Genomic DNA, 25,394 nt, shown 5'->3' on the forward strand with positions numbered 1-25,394 from the left:
CTTTGATGGATATGGCTCCGTTTAAAGCCCCCGTTCGCAGCGCTTTGATGGATATGGCTCCGTTTAAAGCCCCCGGACCGGATGGTTTGCATGCTGCTTTCTACCAGAAAATGTGGAATGTAGTTGGTGAGAGCCTCTTCTCTCTCGTTAAGAGTGCTTGGGAATCAGGTACACTGCCGGCAGGACTAAATGATACCCTCTTGGTCCTCATTCCCAAGTGCCACGCTCCGGAGACGGTTCGCCAGTTCCGACCGATTAGTCTTTGTAACGTCAGCTACAAAGTGATCACTAAAACGGTTACTAATCGCCTAAAGGGCATTCTTCCGTTGATAGTCGGACCTTACCAAAGCTCTTTTGTCCATGGGCGCCAAATCTCAGACAACATCCTGATTTACCAGGAGGTTATGCATTCGATGCATACAAAGCGGGGGCCGAAAGGTTTTATGGCCATAAAACTGGATTTCGAGAAAGCTTACGATCGGTTAAACTGGGATTTTATACGATCCACGTTGCAGGAGATTGGTTTCGACCATAAATGGATTAAGCTTATGATGCATTGTATACAAACTCCCACCATGTCCATCTCTTGGAATGGGGAGAGGCTGCCCCAGTTTTCACCACGACGGGGCATTCGTCAAGGGGATGCAATGTCCCCTGCAATCTTTGTCCTTTGTATGGAGAAGCTTAGCCAAGCTATCTCACATAAAGTGGCCGCAGGAGTGTGACACCGGCTTGCTCGCCTTTGTCGCACCTTTGTTTTGCAGATGATTTGGTTTTATTTTCTGAGGCGACTGGGGATCAAGTTCAGATCATTCGTGATAGTCTTGACCGCTTTTGTGTGGCGTCTGGGCAGATTATTAGTCAAGCTAAATCTAAGGTATATTTTTCTAAAAATGTCGACCCTGATCTTGCGACGGATATTGCCGCTCGACTGGGCTTTGCGAAAACGCATGACCTAGGTACGTACTTGGGGATGCAGTCTACTCACGGGAGGGTCACCAAGCAAAATTTCAATACCTTGTTAGACAGAATAAATAGTAGGCTAGACGGCTGGAAAGCTCGATTGCTATCAATGGCTGGTCGTGCTACTCTTGCACAATCGGTTCTCCATGCTATTCCTACTTATGCCATGCAGACCTCTTTTTTACCAAAGGGTGTGTGCATGGAAATTGAGAAAAAAACAAGACGCTTCATTTGGGGAGGAGTACGTTCAGAGAACAGTAATACCAATATCCATCTTGTGCGATGGGAGACGGTTACTCGCTCTAAGGAAACCGGAGGCCTGGGTATACGCAATTTGCAGCGCACTAATTCAGCCTTTATGGCAAAGCTAGGATGGCGTTTAAAACATGAACGGAATGCCCTTTGGGCAAATTTACTTACCTCCAAGTACGTGGTGGATGGATCTTCAAGGTGCTCTAACGTTTGGAAAGGCATACTGGCCGCTACGGATTTAGTTGAGGCGGGCACAATACAGTTGGTGCGGAGTGGTGTTTATACTCGTTTTTGGATGGACAAGTGGCTCCTACGTGACCCCTTATACAAGTATCTTCAGACGCCAATCGGCCTTCCCGATCTTTACGCGAATGTCCGTGATTTATGGGAGGAAGGTCGCGGTTGGAGATGGGAGTTTCTAGGTGCGCTCTTACCGGCAGCGGTGAAGCTTAAGCTTGCGGGATTCATGCTCTCAGAGGAGGCTGAAGCTGAAGACGGTATAGGTTGGGGGTTTGAACCTAGTGGCGAGTTCTCCATTCGCTCAGCTTATGCTCACTTGGATGCTCCGACGGATGCAGCTGACAATCGCGATTGGACTATTATTTGGAGGCTTAAAGTCCCTCACCGGATTTGCTTTTTTGTTTGGCTTGTTGTTCATGGAAGAATTCTTACGAATGTTGAGCGTGCGAGGAGGCATATTACGTCTAACATTTGGTGTGTCTCTTGTGCAGGTCAACAGGAGGATTGTGGGCATCTTTTCCGCGACTGCGATCACGCAACGGAACTCTGGAGGGCAGTGTTACGCCCAACCGTGCTGTCCCGCCTCGGCCAGCTTGGATGGGAAGAATGGCTCGTGGCGAATTTGCGTGGTGATTCTCGTTTGGGGTTTGGAGATGACTGGCCAGAGCGCTTCGCTATTAGGCTATGGTGGCTTTGGAAGTGGCGCAATGACAGAGTTTTTAATGGTCACTCAATGCCCAAGGACCAGAAGCTTCGGTGGTTAGATCGGCAGGAAGCTGACATTTGGAGCACTTTCGCAAAGCGTCGCAACATAGGGGTTTCACCCAGGAGTTGGGTGGTGTCTACTGTTGCTTGGATGAAACCACCCAGGAGTTGGGTGGTGTCTACTGTTGCTTGGATGAAACTGTCGAGGGGATGGGTAAAAATCAACGTTGATGGCAGTGTACATGCAACGCATAATAACATGGGATCGGGGGGGCTTGCCGGCTGTGGTGGCGTCATCCGAGACTACCACGGTAACTGGATCAGGGGTTTCTCGGCCAACATTGGTTTCTGTTCTATTGAGGAAGCGGAGGTCTGGGGGGTGTACCATGCTCTCAGTTTGGCTGCTCGTTTGGGGTACCAACGGGTCGTTCTTGAAACCGATTCTCGTCCTGCGGTTGCTCGTCTTAAATCCTCTGTCTCGACTGCTCGGTGTGTTAACAATTTGATTAGTCGTTGTTCGGCCCTTATGGCAGCTTTCCAAGAGGTCGATGTTCGTCATGTTTTTAGGGAGCAGAATAAGGTTGCTGATGGCCTTGCGAAACGTGCTCTTCAGGGCCTTGACGATTATGCTGAATTTCACGAGGTCCCAAGTAGTTTGGCGCGATGCTTTATGGACGATGTTCTCGGTATGCAGTTTAGGAGGCGAGTCCCTATTACCGGGGTTGATATAACCTTGTAATTTCCTTTCGTTGTCTTTTGGGTAATCCCCTCTTCTTTCGATAAAAAAAAAAAATATTTTAAGTATTCTTATTTCTTACCGCCCAAATTCTAATATTTATTTAAATATATTTTAAGTATTCTTATTTCTTACTACCCAAATTCTAATATTTATTTAAATAGTTATATGACTAAAATTCACCATTGTTATAAATATATATATTGATGGCCATTATATTTAGACTTTTCATTTGCCCTTTATCTAACTCCTTCATTTGTTGAGAAAATGAAGGGTTGTATTATTGTAATATATACATCTTGATAGATTAATAAGATGGGGCTTTTGAGCTTTTGTTATCTTGTGTTCTTGTTCTTCTTCTTATCATTTGCCTTATATACACTACATTATCATATATATAATCCTAAGCAATTACCGGGCAATCACCACGCGAGAACTGAGCTAATTGAGAAGCCAAATTACAACACGTTATCAGCACGAGTCTCTATTGTGATTTTCGGTGAACGATATGCTTGCTATCTTGTCTTGTGCATTTTATTATGAAATCTATGGCTTTGTTTGTGCATATTGCCTTCCAATATGAATTGGAACCTCCAATCCTTGTGCATATTGCCTTCCAATATGAATTGGAACCTCCAATCCTTGTTTCTGCGAACTTCCAATATGAATTGGAACCTCCAATCCTTGTTTCTGCGAAATGAGTATTCTCCCTTTTGATTTTATTATCTGTATATGCGAAATGAGTATTCTCCCTTTTGATTTTATTATCTGTATATGCGAAATGAGTATTCTCCCTTTTGATTTTATTATCTGTATATGTGTGCTTCTGATAATTAGTGTTGATTTTATTATCTGTATATGTGTGCTTCTGATAATTAGTGTAATAATACTCCATGTTTGTTAACTACTTGTGAGTATATGAACCCCTCATCAAGCTATGGTTAAAGTTTTGGGGTAAATACATGGGTTTGTAAATATAAATTCTCTTGATTTATCCTCCTGAATCATGGATATGAATTAAGCTCTACATGAACCATGATGCTTGAAAATGGTAAATACATGTGGTTATATACCAAATTGTATGTATATGTATCCATGTATGTTCTATGACTTTGGATATCAAATGCATAATCAATTCTTATTATGCTTGTATCGGATTGCTATATTTGCATCAGAATACTAAGATACATATACGCATATTTTTGTAAAATGGTGTTTCTTCATCCATTGTTTGAACATGTATTCAAAATAGTGGTTTTTCCCATTGTTGTCACACATTGCTTCGTAGAGTTACATGAAAATGATGATCTTGTAGATCATGTCATCCATTGCCAAATGTGGTTTTATTAAACTCTCTTTTGGTAGAAGCAATTATTAAACTTGGGCTCTAGATATTGAATACATTTGGTATCTAAGAAATTGAGACAAGCTTTTGTTGCTAAGTCATAGAGCACTGATACCCAGAAGGTAAAAGCTCTCATTTTTATACGTCACCACTTGAACCGCGACCTTAAAAATGAGTATTTGATTGGAAGTCCCTGAAGGACCATTTCGACCAATAGTCATCAATTGTCCTTCCTTAGGCACAATTTGACTAGCTTTTAATCTCGAGTTTTAAGATTATAAGTCAGTAACTGACTATAATTTAGCTCTGCATAAAATAGTCTCGCAATTAAAACTCTGCAAACAGGAAGTTTCAGATAAATACTTATTTGAAAATACTATGTATACTTTCCATGCGAGTAACCTTGTACTCTAGCAGCAGTACAAAACAACAAATTATGGAGCATTCTAAGCTAATTTTAGCACTCATTGTGGCTAAGAAACATAACTAGTTGTTGATGAAGAATCAAAATGCATGTCTGATTGGTTTTTCACTAGTGCCTGAAGCACATAATGTTGCCCAATCGAGCAACTTTATAAGGGGTTGAGGTCGAGGTTATAACTGGTGTGGTATGAGTTTCGAGCTCAAAAATAAGAAGCAAAGTGATCAAGATAATCAATGACGACCATACTTATTGAGGCAAAATTCTAGCTAGAAGTTTGCTATCAATGTGGGTGTGAAGGGCTTTGGTCCCTATGTGTCGCACACCAAAGCATTTTGTCATTGGAGAATGAGTCTCAGCTCATCTTGTTGATAATGAAATGATGAGGTATTGATGAAGATGTTTGAGTATTGCATGAAAATATATTCACGTCTAAGGAGTTAGCTTATGCCTGAAGCATCTAAAAGTTAGCTCATGCTTGAAGCATCCGAGAAGTTAGTTTATGCCTGAAGCACCCGAAAAGTTAGTTTATGGCCACGATATTCGAAAAGTTATTGCATGGCCGAGAAGTACACATATACTCCAAAGGTGTTTTTGAGCGCAAAGTTATTTTTGGATGCAAATTATTACTAGTGCGAAGTGATTTTTTTACTTTGCTGATTTTTACTACTAGAATTAATTATTTGAAATTTACTATTCAATAGTGTACTTCTCTAAGCTTACCTCTCTAAGCTTACCTTTTCTAATCTTACTTCTCGGAGTTACTTCCCTTAGTTTGCATGCTTATTTACGGAGTTTTTTTCTCATGCACACAATCATGACTCTCGTATGCAATAGGTTGGGTGCTTATCCAAAGTTGAATTTGTTCCAAAAATCCTATATCAATCCTTGAAGGATTGCTATTATCAACAAATTATGATGATCCTCCTTTGACAAAATTTAATATGCCAAGATATCGAATCTCCCTATGAATATGTCTTAGTGCAATTCTGTGTTATTTAAGGAGTGGTATACTCCTTTATAAGAATGATCATTGACTTATGACATACATGATATGATTAATTTAGATGTTATTTGTTTGAAAGATAGAAGCAAATGATATCATATCAGTTTGCCCGAAGCAAACGAAGGAATGAATTATATCATATCAGTTTGATCGAAGTAAATGAGGGAGTGAATTATATCATGTGAATTTGCACAAAGCAAATTAACCAATGAGTGAAACTAATGGAAAGTTTAGGATAGAGATGTTTGGGAGATCTTGAAGATCTATATTATTTGACAAGCTTCCCAGTTTTCCTATGATTATTGTGTACCCTTATAATATCATTTGATATGTATGCTTTCATATTTGATCATAGATGATTGCGTATATGTTTTGGGTACTTTATATGTTGCAGTACATTTAGAAATGGCAGTTGGGTTGAAGTGTATTGTTTGTTTAGAAATGTTTGTGCATTGGATGCGTGTACACACACACACACACACACACACATATATTAAGTAAGTGTATTGTTTGTTTAGAAATGAGATACCTGCTAATGTGTATGCAGTGCGTTTTTACGGCCTGAGGAAAGGAATGAGGGAATTAGATGAAAAAATAAAATAGAAATCAAATTATGACATATAATTAATAATTAATTAGATGAAAAAATAAAATAGAAATCAAATTACCATGTTAACCTTGTTATTAACATCCAACAAACAAATATCTTAACAGATGACTAAATTGGGTAAAATCATTAAAGTCAAGGGCTAAAGAGTACAAAAAGTCACTTATGACTAAATTGAGTAAAACCACTATAGTTCAAGACTATATTGGATATTAACTCATTTTTAATTTATACATGGATTTGGAATATACTTGGTCAAAAATAACTCTATATGTTGTTACCCATGCTAATTTCGAAGAAAAAACCAAAATTTACAGTGGAGAAAAGAATAAAAAGAGAAGAAAGTTGAAAAAATGAGCTCAAATACCCAAGTAGATGCTTAAATATCCAAATTTCCGTCCAACAACAACGTTGGACGGTAATTAATGATACCTACCATTGTGCATTTCACCTACCGATCTATTTGATTTTCCGTCCAACGAGCAACCGTTGGACAGAAATTCCGACCAACATTTAGTGTCGGTCGGAACTTCTGTCCAACGGGCAAATGTTGGACGGAATTTCCGTCCAACTTTCCGTCCACTTCTATTTGCGATGGAAAGTTGTGATTTTTTACAAATTACCGACCAACATTATTGTTGGACGGAAATAGCGAAATTTCCAGCAGTGAATGTAATATTATATTTTCAAAATCTCATATTACATAAGGTAATATCACATTCCGTAATTCAAACGTCCCATAAGTAAAATTTTCGCACTTTCTTAGCTTTGTCTTTCCGGTGCATTCTCCGTTCAATTTTAACCAGAAAAATTTTTCCCCCCATTTTAGCATGTGTAATATTGTCTTTTCCATCTCACCCACTAATGACATTATTAAAAAAAAAGAAAAAAAAAAAAGAAAAAAACACATCCAATCCTTTCCATCTCATGCACTTTAGTACTTCAGTTTCACGTACTCTCCCTCACTAAACCCTAACCTAAATTGAAATTAAAAATCACCCAACTCAACGCACTGATCTTCAAATGGGATTTCATGCTTTTGAAGTTACTTCAATATTAATTTGAGGAAGGCTCATAATTTCAAGTTCTCCAAAGTGAAAGTAGAAGAATGAGTTCGCGTAATTTGAGAAGTAATTTGAAGATGCTGCAATTTGAGAACACGCGAACTCGAGACTGATTGTGTTTATTTTTATTTATATTTTTAATTATTTATGTCATTAGTGGGTGAAATGGAAAAGACAATATTACCCATGTTAAAATAGGAGGAAAAAATTTCTGGTTAAAATTGCACGGAGAATGCACCAGAAGGACTAAATTCGCTAAGAAAGTAATAGTACAATAATTCATCGGAAGGATTAGTCGTGGACCAATAATTTCACAAGTTTTAAAAGTTGTGGATCAAAATTGTTAGTGACACTATAATCGTGGGATCAAAAGTACGTAAAATTCTCCCATAAGTCGTAATTAGAAGATTAATGATGAGAAGATAGTAGATAAGAATATTGAAATCGGGTGGGCTTTGGAGTGTGCGTTGCTCTATATAATTCACAGCTCAACTTATTAATGCATGAAGCCCAAATTGTTTAAACAAAATATATATTGAACGCCGATTGTGGGGTCTCTTTGACCCGCTAACTACTCCATAATTGGGGAGTGCTCTACTTTTATTTCGTTTTCTTTGCTTGCATGCATATAATGGGAAAAAGCTAAGGGTGGCTTTCACTTTTACTTGTGTGTGTCGTGCCATATATATATGAACACAAGTTAAAGTTTAACTTAGGTTTGTTAACTTCATCAACATGTATGTATGTCATGTTTTATATTCACAAGATCTAAATTATGTTGATAAAGTATATATATGTATAGTATTTTTAAAAATGAATTTTAAATTATTTTGACTGAAAATGTTTGAGAAATTATAAAATAAATATTTTCTTATAAACAATAAAAAGTAACTTTTTTTAAAGAAAGAGTCTTAGAAAAAAGATTATGGAGTAGTATATTATATAGTATATATAAGAAGGATATTTTGATATAGTGGGTGGGCGCGTGATATGGTGCAGAAAACACGGATCGGAAATAAAAAAATGAATTGGAATTGAATGTAGGAAAAAAGAAATGGAAAGAACAGCTCACCAAACTACAGTAGGGGTATTAAACAGTAGAAAGGAACAATTAATGCAATGTCTCGCCCGCGTACTATGCATATATAGGTATGGTTGAAGTGTCTGTGTTTTAAGTTTTGACTTGTGTCGCCTTCAGCCCCGCTGTCATCACGTTCTACATATATACTACGTGTATATATAGACATATAGTATGGTACGCCCTCATGTTTAGAGTATGTTGAGAAAAAAAATTACGTAGTACTACATTTACTCTCAAATTATACGTACTCTCAATTTTTATTCATACTAAATGTTTAATTTGTATTGGATGAAGAAAAAGAATGAACAAAATTCATGATTCATCCCTTTTTATTAAACAATTATGAGTCATGACACATAATATAAAATAGAAAAATGAAATAAGAAATGAGAGTTTATGTAGTATTATTCTTTTGAAAAATGTGAGCGGCATTGCAAGCCATGCGTAGCGTAGGAATGGTACGGTTTGTAATTTGTAGCTGTCCCGGGTTGGGTTTAACATTGATATGTTGTTAACGGTCCATATGGAGCGTGCTTGTCTAATATAATTGGCATAGCTAGCTAGCTTGAAACATATACGAAGAATATGACAGAATCACGCCTATACTATGTACTAGATCAGATCACAAGAAAATGATACCTTCACTGCATCACGTACATCAATTGAGCCGTTCGAGATGGAATTTGTATCTTCATTATTTCTGTTGCACTGCAAATCACGTTACAGTACAGTGGTCCATACTTGAAGCTAAGCTAGCACATCTATTGATGCATATGATCGATAATTCCAATTCCAGTATATATATAGAGTACGTACAAAAATATAATGGCATTCACAATGTTCAAGATGAGATAAAAGGAAAGTCCAGCCCATATATAGTCCATACTCTGCAACCAACATGTTAGTACGAGTTAAACTTTAATTAGAAGACATTAATTAATTATTAGATCAGCTAGTGGACACTTTCTTTGCATGCACTACTTAATTAGTTACAAGCAAGCTAAGGTTATCCTTATCCATTTTCTATATTTGTTTGCATTGAAATCTAAAAAGTTAAAAATGAAGTAAAATTTAAAATAGAAATTGCCATGTGAATTTACCAGTATTATTCTTTCAGGTGGTTAGCCTGAGTGAGTTTAATTTGAATTGAAGAAGTTAATACGATTCACAACTCACAAGTTGGGATTGGAATGATGCCTACATTTTTGTATACACTACGTACTACTCTTCAGTCTTCATGTGCCTAGCTATGCATGCCGAACTTCCCATCCCCTCATCATTTATATATGTTACTAATACCAGGCCAGCATATAAATATATGTAGTGCATGCATTTATATCACATTTATCTAAATTTTAACTAAAATGTTTATTGAATTAAAATAAAGAGTATATTTGCACTAACTTAACTTTAATAAGTTAACTTCAATAGATATGATGTGGGTCGAGTTTAAACCTAGCTAGAATCTTTTGATCAAGAAGTATATTAAAGACTATCTTTTATATAAATTACATATTTATTATTTAGTTGTCTATCCTTAATAGGGAATAAGATGACGAATGGTGGGTTTTAGTTAGGAACAAACGTCAAAATATGTGTCATTCAACAAAATAATATTTTATTTCGTAATTTATTTTACAAATCAAATATGCATGCATGTTTGCGTAAGAATAAGTAAGATACAAGGCAAGCTATAAATACATGATTTATGACTTTAAAGACTTTTGTCTTTTTGGTGTACTAAATATTATCATTTTATACCGATTTGAAGAATACGAGGAAGTAATTAATGTGAGAAAAGAAAATAATAAAGTCCTATGAAAATGGAGGAGTAATAATAATCTATTATATATTAAAATGCATCAGCATATCGTGTGTGTATGCTTTAACTTAAAGTAATAGCAGAGACATTACATTTAATTTCATACCCAAAAGCTAGCAAAAAATATGGGTTCCCCAGGAAAAAAGGTGGATTGTGAATGGACATGAACTGCAAATATATTATTATAAACAATTAATTAATAATGCAATCTTTTAGATGGTCTTTGCTCTATTGTGTTGTTAAAATATATAATATATCTCAATTAATTAATACTTGCATGTGAAGTAGGGTATATATATGTAGTACTATATATTGGATTAATTTATTTGTTGTGAGCGTGTATAATAGCGTCTGGAAGATTAAAGTAATTAAGGGTGATTCTTAATTGCAGTAAGAATTCTTAGAAGAACGTACACATGGGAGACCAGTGGAATATATTCTTAACCGGCCTTGACCTGCAAAGTAAGTGCAGTGATTAAACCTTAACTTTAATTTGTTGTGTACTATACGTAATTGGCCATGGAAGCTGTCTGCCCGTGAAGCTAATTGATCTGATGATGTTCTCATCTTCATTCTGTCTTTCGGTTACTGGTAGATGGAAGGGATAAGTGGCGTGACCTGAAATTTGGGTAGCTAGCTAGTCAGTATGTAAACCCTAAACCCAACGGCCACCGTACCACAATATATTGCATTATATTGCTTGTCAACTAACTAACGCGTTTAATTTCGATCTTCTTCATGCCCGTGGAGCCCTCAGCCCTCCTTCTTCACTTGATAGTATAGGATGATATTATATTAATGGAAGATCAGACGTGTGAAACAACAAGAATATATGATAGGCCACGGCTAGACTATTCAAATCTTAATTAAGTGGTGAAGATAAAGATCTAAGTGGTATATATATACATGCTCTTCCTCTTAGAATTAGAATTTTTCACTTCTTAAAATTAAGTGGAATTGTAATTTCTCTCTTCTACCAAACACCTCAATATGGGATAGGAGTGGAAAGTGAGGAATTGAAACCAAGATGGATATGTTTCTTTAAAAAGTTGAGACCCCAACCAAAACCTTAGTCACATGCAATTGCAATATATAGTATTTAAATATTATCTACCCCTACCTACATATATAATCTAATGTAGCCACTACATACCAACGGCAATATATATATATATATATATATATAGTAGCAATCAATTGAGATCACTTATTCCCGTAAGACTCTTTGTAAATGCACACAAACTACTATGCGAATGCATACAATTTGCCTAGCATGAATAGGCACAATCTAGCATGTGTGTATTCGTGTAGGAGCTTGTGTGCATTTATGAAATGTTTTACGGGAACAAGTGGATGCACTTGAACAGTAACATATATTTATTTATATTTCTAAAGCACAACCTTTTATCAATCTTTTAATGAAATCCGTTCAAAATTCATTAGATATGTATATGCAACGTACATATGAATTGTGTGCCTAAAAGAAGTTAGATCATATGGAGCCCTAGTGCAATATGCATATTCGTTTGATTTAAGTCATCATGTATACCTGATTAAACTTTAATAATTACGGAGTACAATTTTACAATTGCATACGTAGATCACATCAAATGGAAGTATTATATTTAGTAAGTTGGATTCAAAGGGTATTTTCTCTATAGTGTGACTCTTACCATCTCCGGCAATTACACATGAACCCTATGTGATATTATTAATTAAGTTGTACCTGCAAAGCACAGCAAGGCAAGTTTTATATCTAGGTTAGTAGTATGTTAGGCTGGAATTGAACATATTTGGCCAAAACAATTAGATTTGTAGGGGAGGTTTGGGCCTTGATGTTACAATTTGTACAAGACCATGTTATTGCTGTTAACATCATTATGTGCCCAATGATATCATTTTGTCATTCTTTTTTCTTTTAAATAATTAAATTAAGAGATATGAAAAGAAAGAGTAAGAATTAAATTGCAAGCTATATCCGGTAAGTAAAAAAGAAAAAATAGTGTGTGTAGCTGTAGATATGACTTCATCACAAAAGAAAATTTTCATACAGTATAATATTGATAGACTAGACAAAAGAACGAAGTTGCTGATAAAGAAAGTAAGAATTGAATTTATCATAGAAAATAAAATATAATGTTGCAGCAAATAATGGGAGTGGGGACAATGAAACCAAAAAGATGTGTTTTTTTCCAAACTTTGTGACCCCAACCTCCACCATAGTCACATGTTACTGCAACTGATTGTTGGGATCATAGAAATGGCATCCTCCCCCACATGCATAATATGACTCCTACGCCATTCCTTACAGATATTTGCAAATTTTTATTACGCTAGCTGTAACAACGTGATGCTGTCATTGTAAATTAGGAAAGATGCTATGATTATTACCTTGACTGTTGGTATCTCTATTTTAGAATATTTTACTGATGTTTTTTTAAGGGTATAGTAAACAACTGTTTGTTTCATTTTCAGCAAAATAATAATATTTCATTATTGCCAAGCATTTGTGGTCTAGTGCTACCAAGTTACATGTGAATTCGAGTTTCAGGAGAAGCGATACTGACTCTTTGTATTCCAGTAGTTTGAGAAAGTTTGAAAAAATATTTATGAACACATACATTGTAACAAATTAGTATTACTAAAAAAAAAAAGATTTCATTATTAAATTAGAAATTGTCACCTAAACCAGCTCAATCCTCTGTCCAATCCATAAATACAGGCACTGCACCTAAAACACTCAGCGGCAAGTCCTCACTTCACCTCTTCCAAGTCCCTAGCTAACTATGGACTTACTTTCTCCCACCCTTTCTGTGCTTCTAGTTTTGATTCTTTGTTTATGTGGTGCTGATTTTGTATACACAGCATCAAACAAGATTGGGAAAGGCTACCGTTTGGTCTCCCTTGGAGAGTCCCCTGATGGTGGCCTTGTGGGCGAACTCATTGTCAACAAGAAAAACAATATCTATGGTCCTGATATTCCTCATTTGCAGCTTTATGTTAAGTAAGTCTTCCTACCTAAATCCTACTGATTTTCTTTCCATACATTGCACAGCATTCTTGAATTGAAGAAAGATTGATTTTTTATTTTTAAATTTTTTGATATGTGACTTTGCAGACATGAATCAAATAATTGCTTGAGGGTTCACATTACAGATGCAGAGAAGCAGAGATGGGAAGTCCCATATAACCTTTTACCCAGAGAAAAGCCTCCATCTTTGAAACAAGCCATTGGTATTAATTCAAGAAAGAACCCTTTTCCACTTGGGAGCTCAGAGTATTCTGGGAATGAGCTCATCTTTAGCTACATCTCTGACCCTTTTAGCTTTGCTGTGAGAAGAAAATCAAATGGGGAGACCCTTTTCAATTCCAGCTCTGATGGATCCGACCCGTATAGCAGTTTGGTTTTCAAGGACCAGTACCTTGAAATATCCACCAAATTGCCCAAAGATGCTTCACTCTATGGGCTTGGGGAGAGCACAAAGCCTCATGGGATAAAGCTGTACCCTAATGACCCTTACACCCTCTACACCACTGATATATCAGCCCTTAATCTGAATATGGACTTGTATGGGTCCCACCCTATGTACATGGACTTGAGGAATGTGAATGGGGAGGCATTTGCCCATGCAGTCCTCTTGCTCAACAGCAATGGGATGGATGTGTTCTACACTGGGACTTCTTTGACATACAAAGTGATTGGGGGTGTTTTGGACTTTTACTTCTTCTCCGGTCCCTCTCCTCTTGATGTTGTTGATCAGTACACCGCCTTTGTAGGCAGGCCAGCTGCAATGCCCTATTGGTCTTTTGGTAAGTAATAAGTATACTTTTCTTCACTTTCTTTTTGCTGTCATTGCTTTCTTTCTTTTTTGGTATTTACTACTATACGGAGTATTTATATTTCCAACACCAGCCTTAGAAATTGGTTAGAGTAATAAATTGAAACCTGGTACAACTTTCCATGTTTGAAAATTGTAAATAATTCATAATGGCCCACAAGACCTTAACCTTGCATTGCACTTTAGCTTATATATGTCCTTTTGTATGTGTGTTTCCAAATTGTTTTAAATACGTGTCCAAAGAGTTTTTGCGTGTCATAATTTATAAGACAAGCATTGTTTCAGAGGGACCAGATAGTACCAAAAAGGAGAAATAATAATAATAATAATTTGAAAAGAATCTTGCCAAAGATTTTTCTTTTTCCTCTCTGATTTGTTGAAAGTGTGAAAACGGGCTTAAAACATATTCTTTAATGACAAGAGCTCTACTGATAAATGCAGTGTGAAAAGACTTACAATCACATTAGGGGGTTTGATTGATACCAAGACAGTTGCTGAATAACATAGATCCCAATTAATTGTTTAACCTTCCTTGATTCTGATTTCTTGTAGTATATATTTTACAATTAAACCAGTTTTTGTCTCATATAAGAATATTTACAATTTCTTGATTTGTTTGGACATGAGTTCAAACCCGTGACTTGTTGGATTTATTTTAAGGTATCCCTGCAATGTATAATTAACTTTGGCCTTATTCTACTTATTATATTTTGTCCCCTCCTTTGGCTTTTCTGGAATTGGTCTTTTTTTTAATGATAGGAATTGTGGCCTTAAGAAGGATAACTTATTGACTGATCTTCTAAGTATTGCCTATATTATATATATATAATAATCAGCAAATTAAAGTCCTCATTTTTGTGTAAATCTGAAAATGCTAAATTTCAATTTAAGCAACATGCATGGTGATTTTGAGCTTATAAATTTAAGATGCTAGATATACAGTAGTAACTATCAACTCCGTGTTTTAGTTAAAGATCAGATTACACTGGCAACAATTAGACATAGGAAAGAAGAAAAGTCAGAATAAGAGATTATAATATTATTTGTGTGATATCTGTAGAAGATTGCTAGCTATGGAGTAGCTAGGGTCATGATTGAGTTGATAAACAAATCATGAATGATGTAGAATATTTATCTTTAATTTGCTCAGTCTTGTATTGATTCATGTGACTTATTTTAGTTTTCCACCTTCTCTGGCTAATCATGATGCCGTTTAATTTGGTGGATTATTATATCAAGTTTCTGATTAACGTGTTACATTTTTATTGTGGTTGGTGTTGTTGCATGAATTATTTATTTGGACTCAAGTATGTAGTGTCACACTCATTCCAGCTTCAATGAAAAACAAGACATTTACACGTTATTATGTTGATCCAGTTCCTTCTTACCTGTACTCTACTTTTGACTACATCACTATCCAGAACCAACAACAGATTTTTTCAATTTGAGCTATACCTTTTCTAAAAGGATCTCAGGTCCCCACAAGGAGGCATCCAATCTTCAGAGATAGAAAAACCAATTTTGTTAAGCCACCCTCAAACCAAAATAATAATGATAATAAAAAGTGTCCAAGTGTCTTACTGTCATTTGATGCTTGCTAAATGCCACTGAAGTACCAAATTTGATTAATTACAGTTATGGAAATGCTTGTAAATAAGAATTTCTCTCAATGCTGCAGGGTTCCATCAATGTAGATGGGGTTACCACAATTTGTCTGTTCTTGAGGATGTTGTTGATAACTATCAGAAGGCCAAAATCCCTCTTGATGTGATTTGGACCGATGATGATCACATGGATGGAAAGAAGATCTTTACCCTCAATCCGGTGAACTATCCTCGCCCACAGACATTGGCATTCCTAGATAAAATTCATGCACAAGGCATGAAATACGTTGTCATTGTAGATCCTGGAATTGGTGTTAACAAAAGTTATGGAGTCTACCAAAGAGGTATAGCCAATGATGTGTTCATCAAGTATAAGGGCAAGCCATTTGTGGCCCAAGTATGGCCAGGAGCTGTTAATTTCCCTGACTTCCTTAACCCAAAGACTGTTCAATGGTGGGTTGATGAAATTCATCGATTCCATGAACTTTTACCGGTTGATGGGCTTTGGCTTGACATGAATGAAGTTTCCAACTTCTGTAATGGTTTGTGCACACTACCCGAGGGTAGGATTTGCCCTAATGGAACTGGACCCGGTTGGATCTGCTGCCTAGACTGTAAGAATGTAACACAAACCAAATGGGATGATCCACCTTACAAGATCAATGCTTCTGGAATAGAGGCACCTATAGGATACAAAACCATTGCTACAAGTGCAGAACACATCAATGGAATTTTGGAGTATGATGCCCACAGCATTTATGGTTTCACCGAGACTGTTGCCACTCACAAAGGCCTTCAAGCACTTGAGGGCAAGCGGCCATTTATATTATCCCGCTCTACATATGTTGGTTCTGGCCACTATGCTGCTCACTGGACAGGGGATAACAAGGCAACTTGGGAAGATTTGAAGTATTCAATTTCCACAATGCTGGATTTTGGATTATTTGGTGTGCCTATGGTCGGGTCAGATATATGTGGATTCTATCCAGCACCTACAGAAGAGCTGTGCAACCGCTGGATTGAACTAGGTGCTTTCTATCCTTTTTCAAGAGATCATGCTAACTACTATTCTCCTCGACAGGAGCTCTATCAGTGGGCTTCAGTTGCTGAATCTGGACGTAATGCTTTGGGTATGAGATATAAGCTACTTCCATATATTTACACTTTGAACTATGAAGCACATACGACTGGGGCACCAATTGCTAGACCACTATTCTTCTCTTTCCCAACTATAACTGAACTATATGGATTGAGCACTCAGTTCTTGCTAGGAAGCAGTGTCATGATCTCTCCAGTGCTGGAAGCGGGCAAAACTGAGGTCACAGCTATTTTTCCTCCGGGCACTTGGTACAATCTGTTCGATATGACACAGGCCATTGTTGCAAAGGAGCCAAAGTCCTTGACACTCGATGCACCTTTGCATGTGATCAACGTGCATTTGTATCAGAATACCATAATTCCTATGCAGCGTGGTGGAGTGAGAACTAAAGAAGCACGAGCAACCCCATTCAACCTTATAGTTGCATTCCCATTGGGGGCTTCCAGTGCACAAGCCAAAGGAATCCTCTTCCTTGACGAGGATGAGCTCCCTGAAATGAAGCTTGGAAATGGCTACTCAACATTTGTAAATTTCTATGCAACAGCGGGCAATGGAACCACTAAGGTATGGTCAGATGTTCAGGAAAGCAAGTATGCATTGAGTAAAGGGTGGATCATAGAGAAAGTAACTGTATTAGGGTTGAATGCAATTGGGGGGCAGTTCAAAATTGAAGTTGATGGAACCCCAGTTGCAGATACTTCCAAGGTGAAGTTTAGCACAACGGGACATACATATCCTCAGGCACAGGAAAGCGAAGGAGGTAAGAACATGCTGCTTGAGATTAATGGATTGGAGTTGGCTGTAGGTAAAAACTTTGCCATGTCATGGCATATGGGCATCACTGCTTAGCTTGAAGAGGGCAGGCCGGCTATCAAGGGCGCCAGTTTCTGTCTTCATTAAAACTAGCTTAGCTTGTAGTGTACCATGCATCATTTCAAGTTTCAATCTGCTACAGGAAAGGAAAGGAAATGGCCATTTCTTCACAGATATATATATATAGTTGCCATTTCTTGTGTTGGTTTTGATATATCTAGTGTAGTCCTGTTGTTTCCACAATAATTTTATGCTGTACTTTTGTTGCACTATACGGTCTGATCAAGACTGTAAGTTTGGAGATGAATAAAAAGGAATGGTAGCACAGCTAAGTAGAGTGATCGACATATGACTCAAATGCATGTGTTGTACACTTTGATTCATGATTTTCTCCATCTCCAGTCTCCAGTATGGTGATTATTGGTGAGTGAGAAAAGCATATATAGAATACTACTAGTGTAATAAATTCTCCCAAATTAAAAATTTCAGCTTCGATCTGCATCAGTTCGACTCTATACTTTTTATCCCGCTAATATTCTCTAATCTTGATTAATAATCAATGTTGATGTTGATGTTAACTAGATTACGTAAATATTTTATTTTATTTTTAAATGACAGCTTGCTTCTTTGTTGCATCATATCGCTCAATCATCACTTCAATGGTCAACTTGTCTCATAATGAAATTTATGCTACCTAGTTTCGTCAAGTTAGATCCAAATTATTAATTGAATTTCTTGGCAATATCATCACATCAACAATTTTTTAAAGTCCAAAACCGTGTTTACTTTTCTTTACTCCTGTTTTCTTGTTTCCATCAAATATCCATAATCCATCCATCCTAGCTAGTTGTTGACTATTAGTTTTAGATTAGAGTAACAGCTTACGGATGCATGCCACGAATCTAATAATCTTACAGCTTAATCACTCAATTTGAGATGGGCCCAGCCAGGCCACCTAATTAACATACATGATGTTCAATTTTACCTTTTCAACCCAAACAATAGTAACATGATGCATGCCAGCTTAATTAAAGCATATCAAAATAAACTCTTTGAATAACTCTTTTGAAAATTCCTTTAGAATGATGTGATCCAATGAATTAAAATATATAGATCATCAGATCGTTACTTTCTTGTTTTCAATGTACCAACAACTTTTTCTTTATAATATATTTAATTAAATGGCTAAAATATGAGATGATATGAAAATGCTACAATACATTATTTTAACTGATCGAATTTTATGTATATATTCACTTGCATGCAAGTATATATATATATATTATTCATTTTAATTCAACTTCAATAATGTGTAGTAGCAAATGTACGTTTACAATTGGGCTCAATCGTGAGGGGGAGTGAATACTGAATACACAGGCTATATGAATCAAATGAGATCATATAATGAATTGAAGGTAAATAATGCAATATTTCTTCCTTGGAGAATATGACAGGACTAAGATATGAAAGCAGCATAATTATTGATTCACGCATTTGGACCTCCTTTCTTTTATATTATCTTATATACTATAATTATTATAGGCAATAGTACGAAGTACAAAGTTGAAATAATATATCTTGTCACGTTTTTGGCATAGGCACAATAAATGTAAGAGTTTGAGTTCCATTTTAATTGGTAATGCTTATAGCTATATGATAGGAAATATTCTCCATACATTTCATATACCTGCTCGGGATTTGGTCAGGTAATCGAGAGGAATCATTCCCAAAAGTGACCGACCACAAGCTCAGTATTCCCAACTTAAAGGTGATAGTCAAGCTAACTAAAGACAACAGTAGTGCTTTGGTGCTCATGGACTGACGTTGAGTTGTTTAGATCGAGACGATCATCCCGACCAGGATTAAGGGCATCCATAGAACTGTTGTTTATCCAGAAACGCTTGGCAGAGGGTATCATCTCTTGCACCTCACGACGTATGGAGCCAATATGGCTAGGCTTGTAAGGACGTAGTGTCATGCCCCTAGTCTCGTCAAAACATCTCATAGCAAGAATGTTATACAGCTCGTACTCATCTCGCCTCAAAGGAGCATGAGGTGACATCAGTGTAGGTGGCCTTTCATTAGCTGTGGTGGTAGAGAAGTTTGTCGGGGTTCCAAGTCTGCGAGGCCCTCATTTTCATCCCCTAGGGGGAAGGGGTGCAAAACCCATAGGGTAAGAAGCTGCCAGAGTGGACCAAGACCATAAAGGATGGTGTTAGGTAGTATACCTACGAAGGATTCCTCATCATCGTCTGTGAAGGGAGTAGAAGTGGCACGCTTACCCCGAGTGCAATAGACCTTGAGGGGTGCTGGATAGAGAAAATGACATTCATTCAAAGAAGAGAAAGTCAATAAGTAAGGTAGCCCCGTGTTCAAATGTTTTTTTTTATATATAAAAAAAAGAGCAAAAAGAAATAGGTGGGGATACTTACATAGTGGTGGCCTGTCGCTGAGTTGATAGAAGAGGATGGGATGGTGATAGCTTTTATGGCCATGTGGACCGCCAGTGCAGAGGCGTGCTCTGTTAGAATCTAGGGCAGGATAGGACGGTGGGCTTGGCGGTATTGGGGCCTTGAGGGTTGGCGTGCGTGTACGTGAGTTTGGGGAATGTGGCACACGTGGTTGGAGGGAAAGGTGGAAGCCTTGATTACGTATAAGTGGACGACATCCAAGGGTAGAAGTATAGTATAAAGAGGGGGGGGGGGATGCGATCTGTTAGGATATCATCTTTTGGGACATCATTAACCTACTCGCTTGGTGGTCTGTGTATTCTCTCTTCTACTAGCATACAAGGGTTCGACTTTGCATAGTAGCATTATTATTTATAGTCCATCACTTGGGCTATATTTCACGATAATTAGTACTTATTTGTGTTATTTTGTAATGAGTATGAGTTGGAAAGCATTGGAAGCAAAGACGAGCATTTTCATGCATTTGGAGTCAATGGAGCTAAGGAGAAGCTATGGAGATGAATGCAACACTCCAAAGGAAGCCTAAGAGTTGTATTTTCAATGCCATTGTTCATTTGAGCATTTTCAACTCGATTTTTGACCCATGGTTAAACCCTAGACACTCCATTCACTTCCTTTCATATTTTTAGGTTAGATTAGACTTAGATTTATGTTCTTTAACACTTTTGAAGCTTGTAATCTTGGATTTGGAGCTTGGATTTCAAGATTCTACCATATATTTCAATAGAGAAGTTTTTTTTCTCTCCTCTTTCTTTTGCAAGATTTATGTTTATTACTTATGTTTTTGTGTTCCTTATGCTATTGAATCATGAGTAGTTAGTTTATGGGCTTGAGTTAGAGTTGTGTTATCTATTTTGATGCTTAAGTTGTGATTATTCTGAAAAAGGGGAAGAACCCCAATCTAAGGTTCATGTGTTTATGAAGGTATTGTACTTGAATCTTGTTAATGTTTGATGTACACATTCATTGGCATGTATTTGGATGATTCATTGCCTCAACGAGAGCTGGATGATGAATTCGAGTCACCCCTTGCATAAACCTGATTTTTCCTATGAAAATGTGAGAAATTTGGGGGGTTTAAGATGCTTTGTGTGCTTGATGGTCTTGGAATCGATACACCATGAAAGTGGGGCAATTCGTTGTTCTGATCCTTGTTAATTTGCTCACGTGAGTGACTTATAGACTAGGATACCTATGTGCATTTGTTATTGACTCTTACTTGTTCTACCTAACCCTGTAGGTTGTTGAAGCATCTAAATGATAATGCTCCCTAGCTTGAGTCGTATTTCTTTATTTTGTATTTATCGCTTGTTCATATGTGTTTGTTCTACCTTGTTGTTGTTTGCTTAGTTTCTTGTTGATCTCCTTATGCTAGTGCTTAATTTTGTGATTGCATATTGTATGCCATAAACTTCAATCCTCAGCAGAACGACATTTTACAGCTATACACTCACCATCACTCATTTTTATTACAATCAAGATAGAGAGAGAAAGTGAAGGAGGGAGAAGAAATATTATAAGGTGTTGGGTTAGAAATTATACTTCCTTTGACCATTCTAGTAACCATGCTCAGAAAAAGTAGGAGGGGGGGGGGTGTGGTGGGGTGGGGGATTTATGATTGGGATATGGATATGAACTATAATACATGGTGGGTTGTGGGTGTTAGTCCAAGTAATTTACTGGATCAAAACCGTGAAGGGAAAAACGCAAGCATGGATGCAGTGTCGGATGGTAGTGCGCCGGCCTCCTGTGACCGTCGCGCCTGGCGCCCTGACCGGTGGGCTTGGTGGTATTGGCGCCTTGAGGGGTGGTGTGCGTGTAGATGAGTTTGGGGAACGTGGCACACGTGGTTGGAGGGAAAGGTAGATGCCTTGATTACGTATAAGTGGACGACATCTGATAAGTGCAAAAGATGCCATCTTTATAAGGTTGTTATCGGATCGTCTAGTGCACAATTCGTAGCTTTTGTGTTTGATTTGTCCCTTTATTGCATTAGAATGCTTCATATTGCCATTGGACCCCGTTCCACACTTGGTTAATCATTTTGTAGGTAAAAAGATGGGCAAAAAGGCAGAAAATGGCTAGATTTGGAAGAAGGATTCACGAGTCGAAGTTGGAGTGCGAAATACACCATGGACGCCCAGTGGACGCCCCAGTGGACGCGCGTCCAACGCGCGTCCACCATGCGTCCACCCCTGCGTCCAACTTTTCGCTCTCTGAAGTTTGAAGTCTGTGTAGCAGTCTGCTGTGGACGCGCAGTGGACGCGCGCGTCCACCCGGGCGTCCATCAGGACGCTCGCAGAAGTTGAAGTCTGGACGCATTTATCGCAGTGGACGCGCCCGTGGACGCGCGTCCACCCGTGCGTCCATCGCGGAAAATTGGCGGTTGGGCGAGATTTAAAAGGGGAATTGAGCCATTTTGCAAGGGATCCATCACATTTTCATTTTAGATCAGTTTAGAATATTTCTCTCTCTAGGATTAGCCTAGAGAGATCTCCCCCAATTCACTCCACATTCCCAATTCACTCCACATTGCAATTCTTAGTTTAGATTAGAATTAGAGAAGAATTCCATTGTTGCAAGATTGAGATCTACATTCAATTTCAAGTTCAAGGTTTAATTTCAAGCTAAGTCTTCCTTTTAATTTCTTGTCATTACTTTTGCTTTTGCTATTTCAATTTCAAGTATGATTAGATAGATCTTTGTGGATTTGGATTGAGCAATGTTGTATGGATATTCTTGAGCTTTGAATTGATCAATTAGGTTTTGCAATTGCTTTGATTATGAGTTTGATTGTGTGAATGGTGATCTTCTTTGACTCTTGTGTGGGGATGATCAACCTATATGAGAGGTGTTTGGAGAAGGAGTATCACCTACGAGAGTAGGGATACTCCTTAGCCTAGCCTAGCACGTTTCCTTCCCACCTTTGAGAAAAGGGGGATTGGAAGGCAAATAGCACACCATGTGTTCGATAATTTGCCTCACCTAGCCTAGTTGCCATGAGAATGGGACTATGGACTAGATGATAGGCCAATGACCACGAGAGTGGCGTTGGCATAGTTGTCTTGCCTCATTTTCATTATCTAAGTGTTGCTAGCCTAGTATCTTAGGAAATCAATGATATCTATATGAGTTGCAATATCCAAATTCTCCTTTCCACTTAATTGTTTCCTTTGTTTGTTCCTTATTTTCCTTATGTTTCATGCACCTTTCTTACCTATGTTTGGGTTAGCTTTCAAACACTAAACACTCTTGTGCTTAATCCCCTTACCACTTGAATTCCCTCCTTGCCATCCTTTGAGAACGATACTCGGGAACTTCTTCCCGTTTTACCACCTATTACTTTCCATCCACCGCGAAAACTACACCCTTCAAGAGTCCAAGTATAGTATAACCGGCGGGGNATATGAACTATAATACATGGTGGGTTGTGGGTGTTAGTCCAAGTAATTTACTGGATCAAAACCGTGAAGGGAAAAACGCAAGCATGGATGCAGTGTCGGATGGTAGTGCGCCGGCCTCCTGTGACCGTCGCGCCTGGCGCCCTGACCGGTGGGCTTGGTGGTATTGGCGCCTTGAGGGGTGGTGTGCGTGTAGATGAGTTTGGGGAACGTGGCACACGTGGTTGGAGGGAAAGGTAGATGCCTTGATTACGTATAAGTGGACGACATCTGATAAGTGCAAAAGATGCCATCTTTATAAGGTTGTTATCGGATCGTCTAGTGCACAATTCGTAGCTTTTGTGTTTGATTTGTCCCTTTATTGCATTAGAATGCTTCATATTGCCATTGGACCCCGTTCCACACTTGGTTAATCATTTTGTAGGTAAAAAGATGGGCAAAAAGGCAGAAAATGGCTAGATTTGGAAGAAGGATTCACGAGTCGAAGTTGGAGTGCGAAATACACCATGGACGCCCAGTGGACGCCCCAGTGGACGCGCGTCCAACGCGCGTCCACCATGCGTCCACCCCTGCGTCCAACTTTTCGCTCTCTGAAGTTTGAAGTCTGTGTAGCAGTCTGCTGTGGACGCGCAGTGGACGCGCGCGTCCACCCGGGCGTCCATCAGGACGCTCGCAGAAGTTGAAGTCTGGACGCATTTATCGCAGTGGACGCGCCCGTGGACGCGCGTCCACCCGTGCGTCCATCGCGGAAAATTGGCGGTTGGGCGAGATTTAAAAGGGGAATTGAGCCATTTTGCAAGGGATCCATCACATTTTCATTTTAGATCAGTTTAGAATATTTCTCTCTCTAGGATTAGCCTAGAGAGATCTCCCCCAATTCACTCCACATTCCCAATTCACTCCACATTGCAATTCTTAGTTTAGATTAGAATTAGAGAAGAATTCCATTGTTGCAAGATTGAGATCTACATTCAATTTCAAGTTCAAGGTTTAATTTCAAGCTAAGTCTTCCTTTTAATTTCTTGTCATTACTTTTGCTTTTGCTATTTCAATTTCAAGTATGATTAGATAGATCTTTGTGGATTTGGATTGAGCAATGTTGTATGGATATTCTTGAGCTTTGAATTGATCAATTAGGTTTTGCAATTGCTTTGATTATGAGTTTGATTGTGTGAATGGTGATCTTCTTTGACTCTTGTGTGGGGATGATCAACCTATATGAGAGGTGTTTGGAGAAGGAGTATCACCTACGAGAGTAGGGATACTCCTTAGCCTAGCCTAGCACGTTTCCTTCCCACCTTTGAGAAAAGGGGGATTGGAAGGCAAATAGCACACCATGTGTTCGATAATTTGCCTCACCTAGCCTAGTTGCCATGAGAATGGGACTATGGACTAGATGATAGGCCAATGACCACGAGAGTGGCGTTGGCATAGTTGTCTTGCCTCATTTTCATTATCTAAGTGTTGCTAGCCTAGTATCTTAGGAAATCAATGATATCTATATGAGTTGCAATATCCAAATTCTCCTTTCCACTTAATTGTTTCCTTTGTTTGTTCCTTATTTTCCTTATGTTTCATGCACCTTTCTTACCTATGTTTGGGTTAGCTTTCAAACACTAAACACTCTTGTGCTTAATCCCCTTACCACTTGAATTCCCTCCTTGCCATCCTTTGAGAACGATACTCGGGAACTTCTTCCCGTTTTACCACCTATTACTTTCCATCCACCGCGAAAACTACACCCTTCAAGAGTCCAAGTATAGTATAACCGGCGGGGNGGGGGGGGGGGGGGGGGGGGGATGCGACCTGTCAGGACATCATCTTCTGAGACATGATTAACCTACTCGCTTGGTGGTCTGTGCATTCTCTCTTCTACTAGCATACAAGGGTTCGACTATGCATAGTAGGATTATTATTTATAGTCC

The 25,394-nt window shown here is 38.1% G+C and overlaps 1 protein-coding gene across 1 annotated transcript; it reads left to right on the forward strand.

Moving 5' to 3' along the window:
* Positions 1-12,956: 12,956 nt before the first annotated feature.
* LOC116001894 (alpha-xylosidase 1) lies at positions 12,957-18,098 on the forward strand. Its single transcript, XM_031241843.1, has 3 exons — positions 12,957-13,246; positions 13,361-14,052; positions 15,760-18,098. Exons 1-3 carry the CDS (start codon positions 13,029-13,031, stop codon positions 17,631-17,633), a joined length of 2,784 nt encoding a protein of 927 aa, XP_031097703.1. The 5' UTR covers positions 12,957-13,028; the 3' UTR covers positions 17,634-18,098.
* The last annotated feature ends 7,296 nt before the right edge of the window (positions 18,099-25,394 follow it).

The sequence above is a fragment of the Ipomoea triloba genome, chromosome 13 (genome assembly GCF_003576645.1).
Source record: "Ipomoea triloba cultivar NCNSP0323 chromosome 13, ASM357664v1".
Taxonomy (NCBI): Eukaryota; Viridiplantae; Streptophyta; class Magnoliopsida; order Solanales; family Convolvulaceae; genus Ipomoea; species Ipomoea triloba.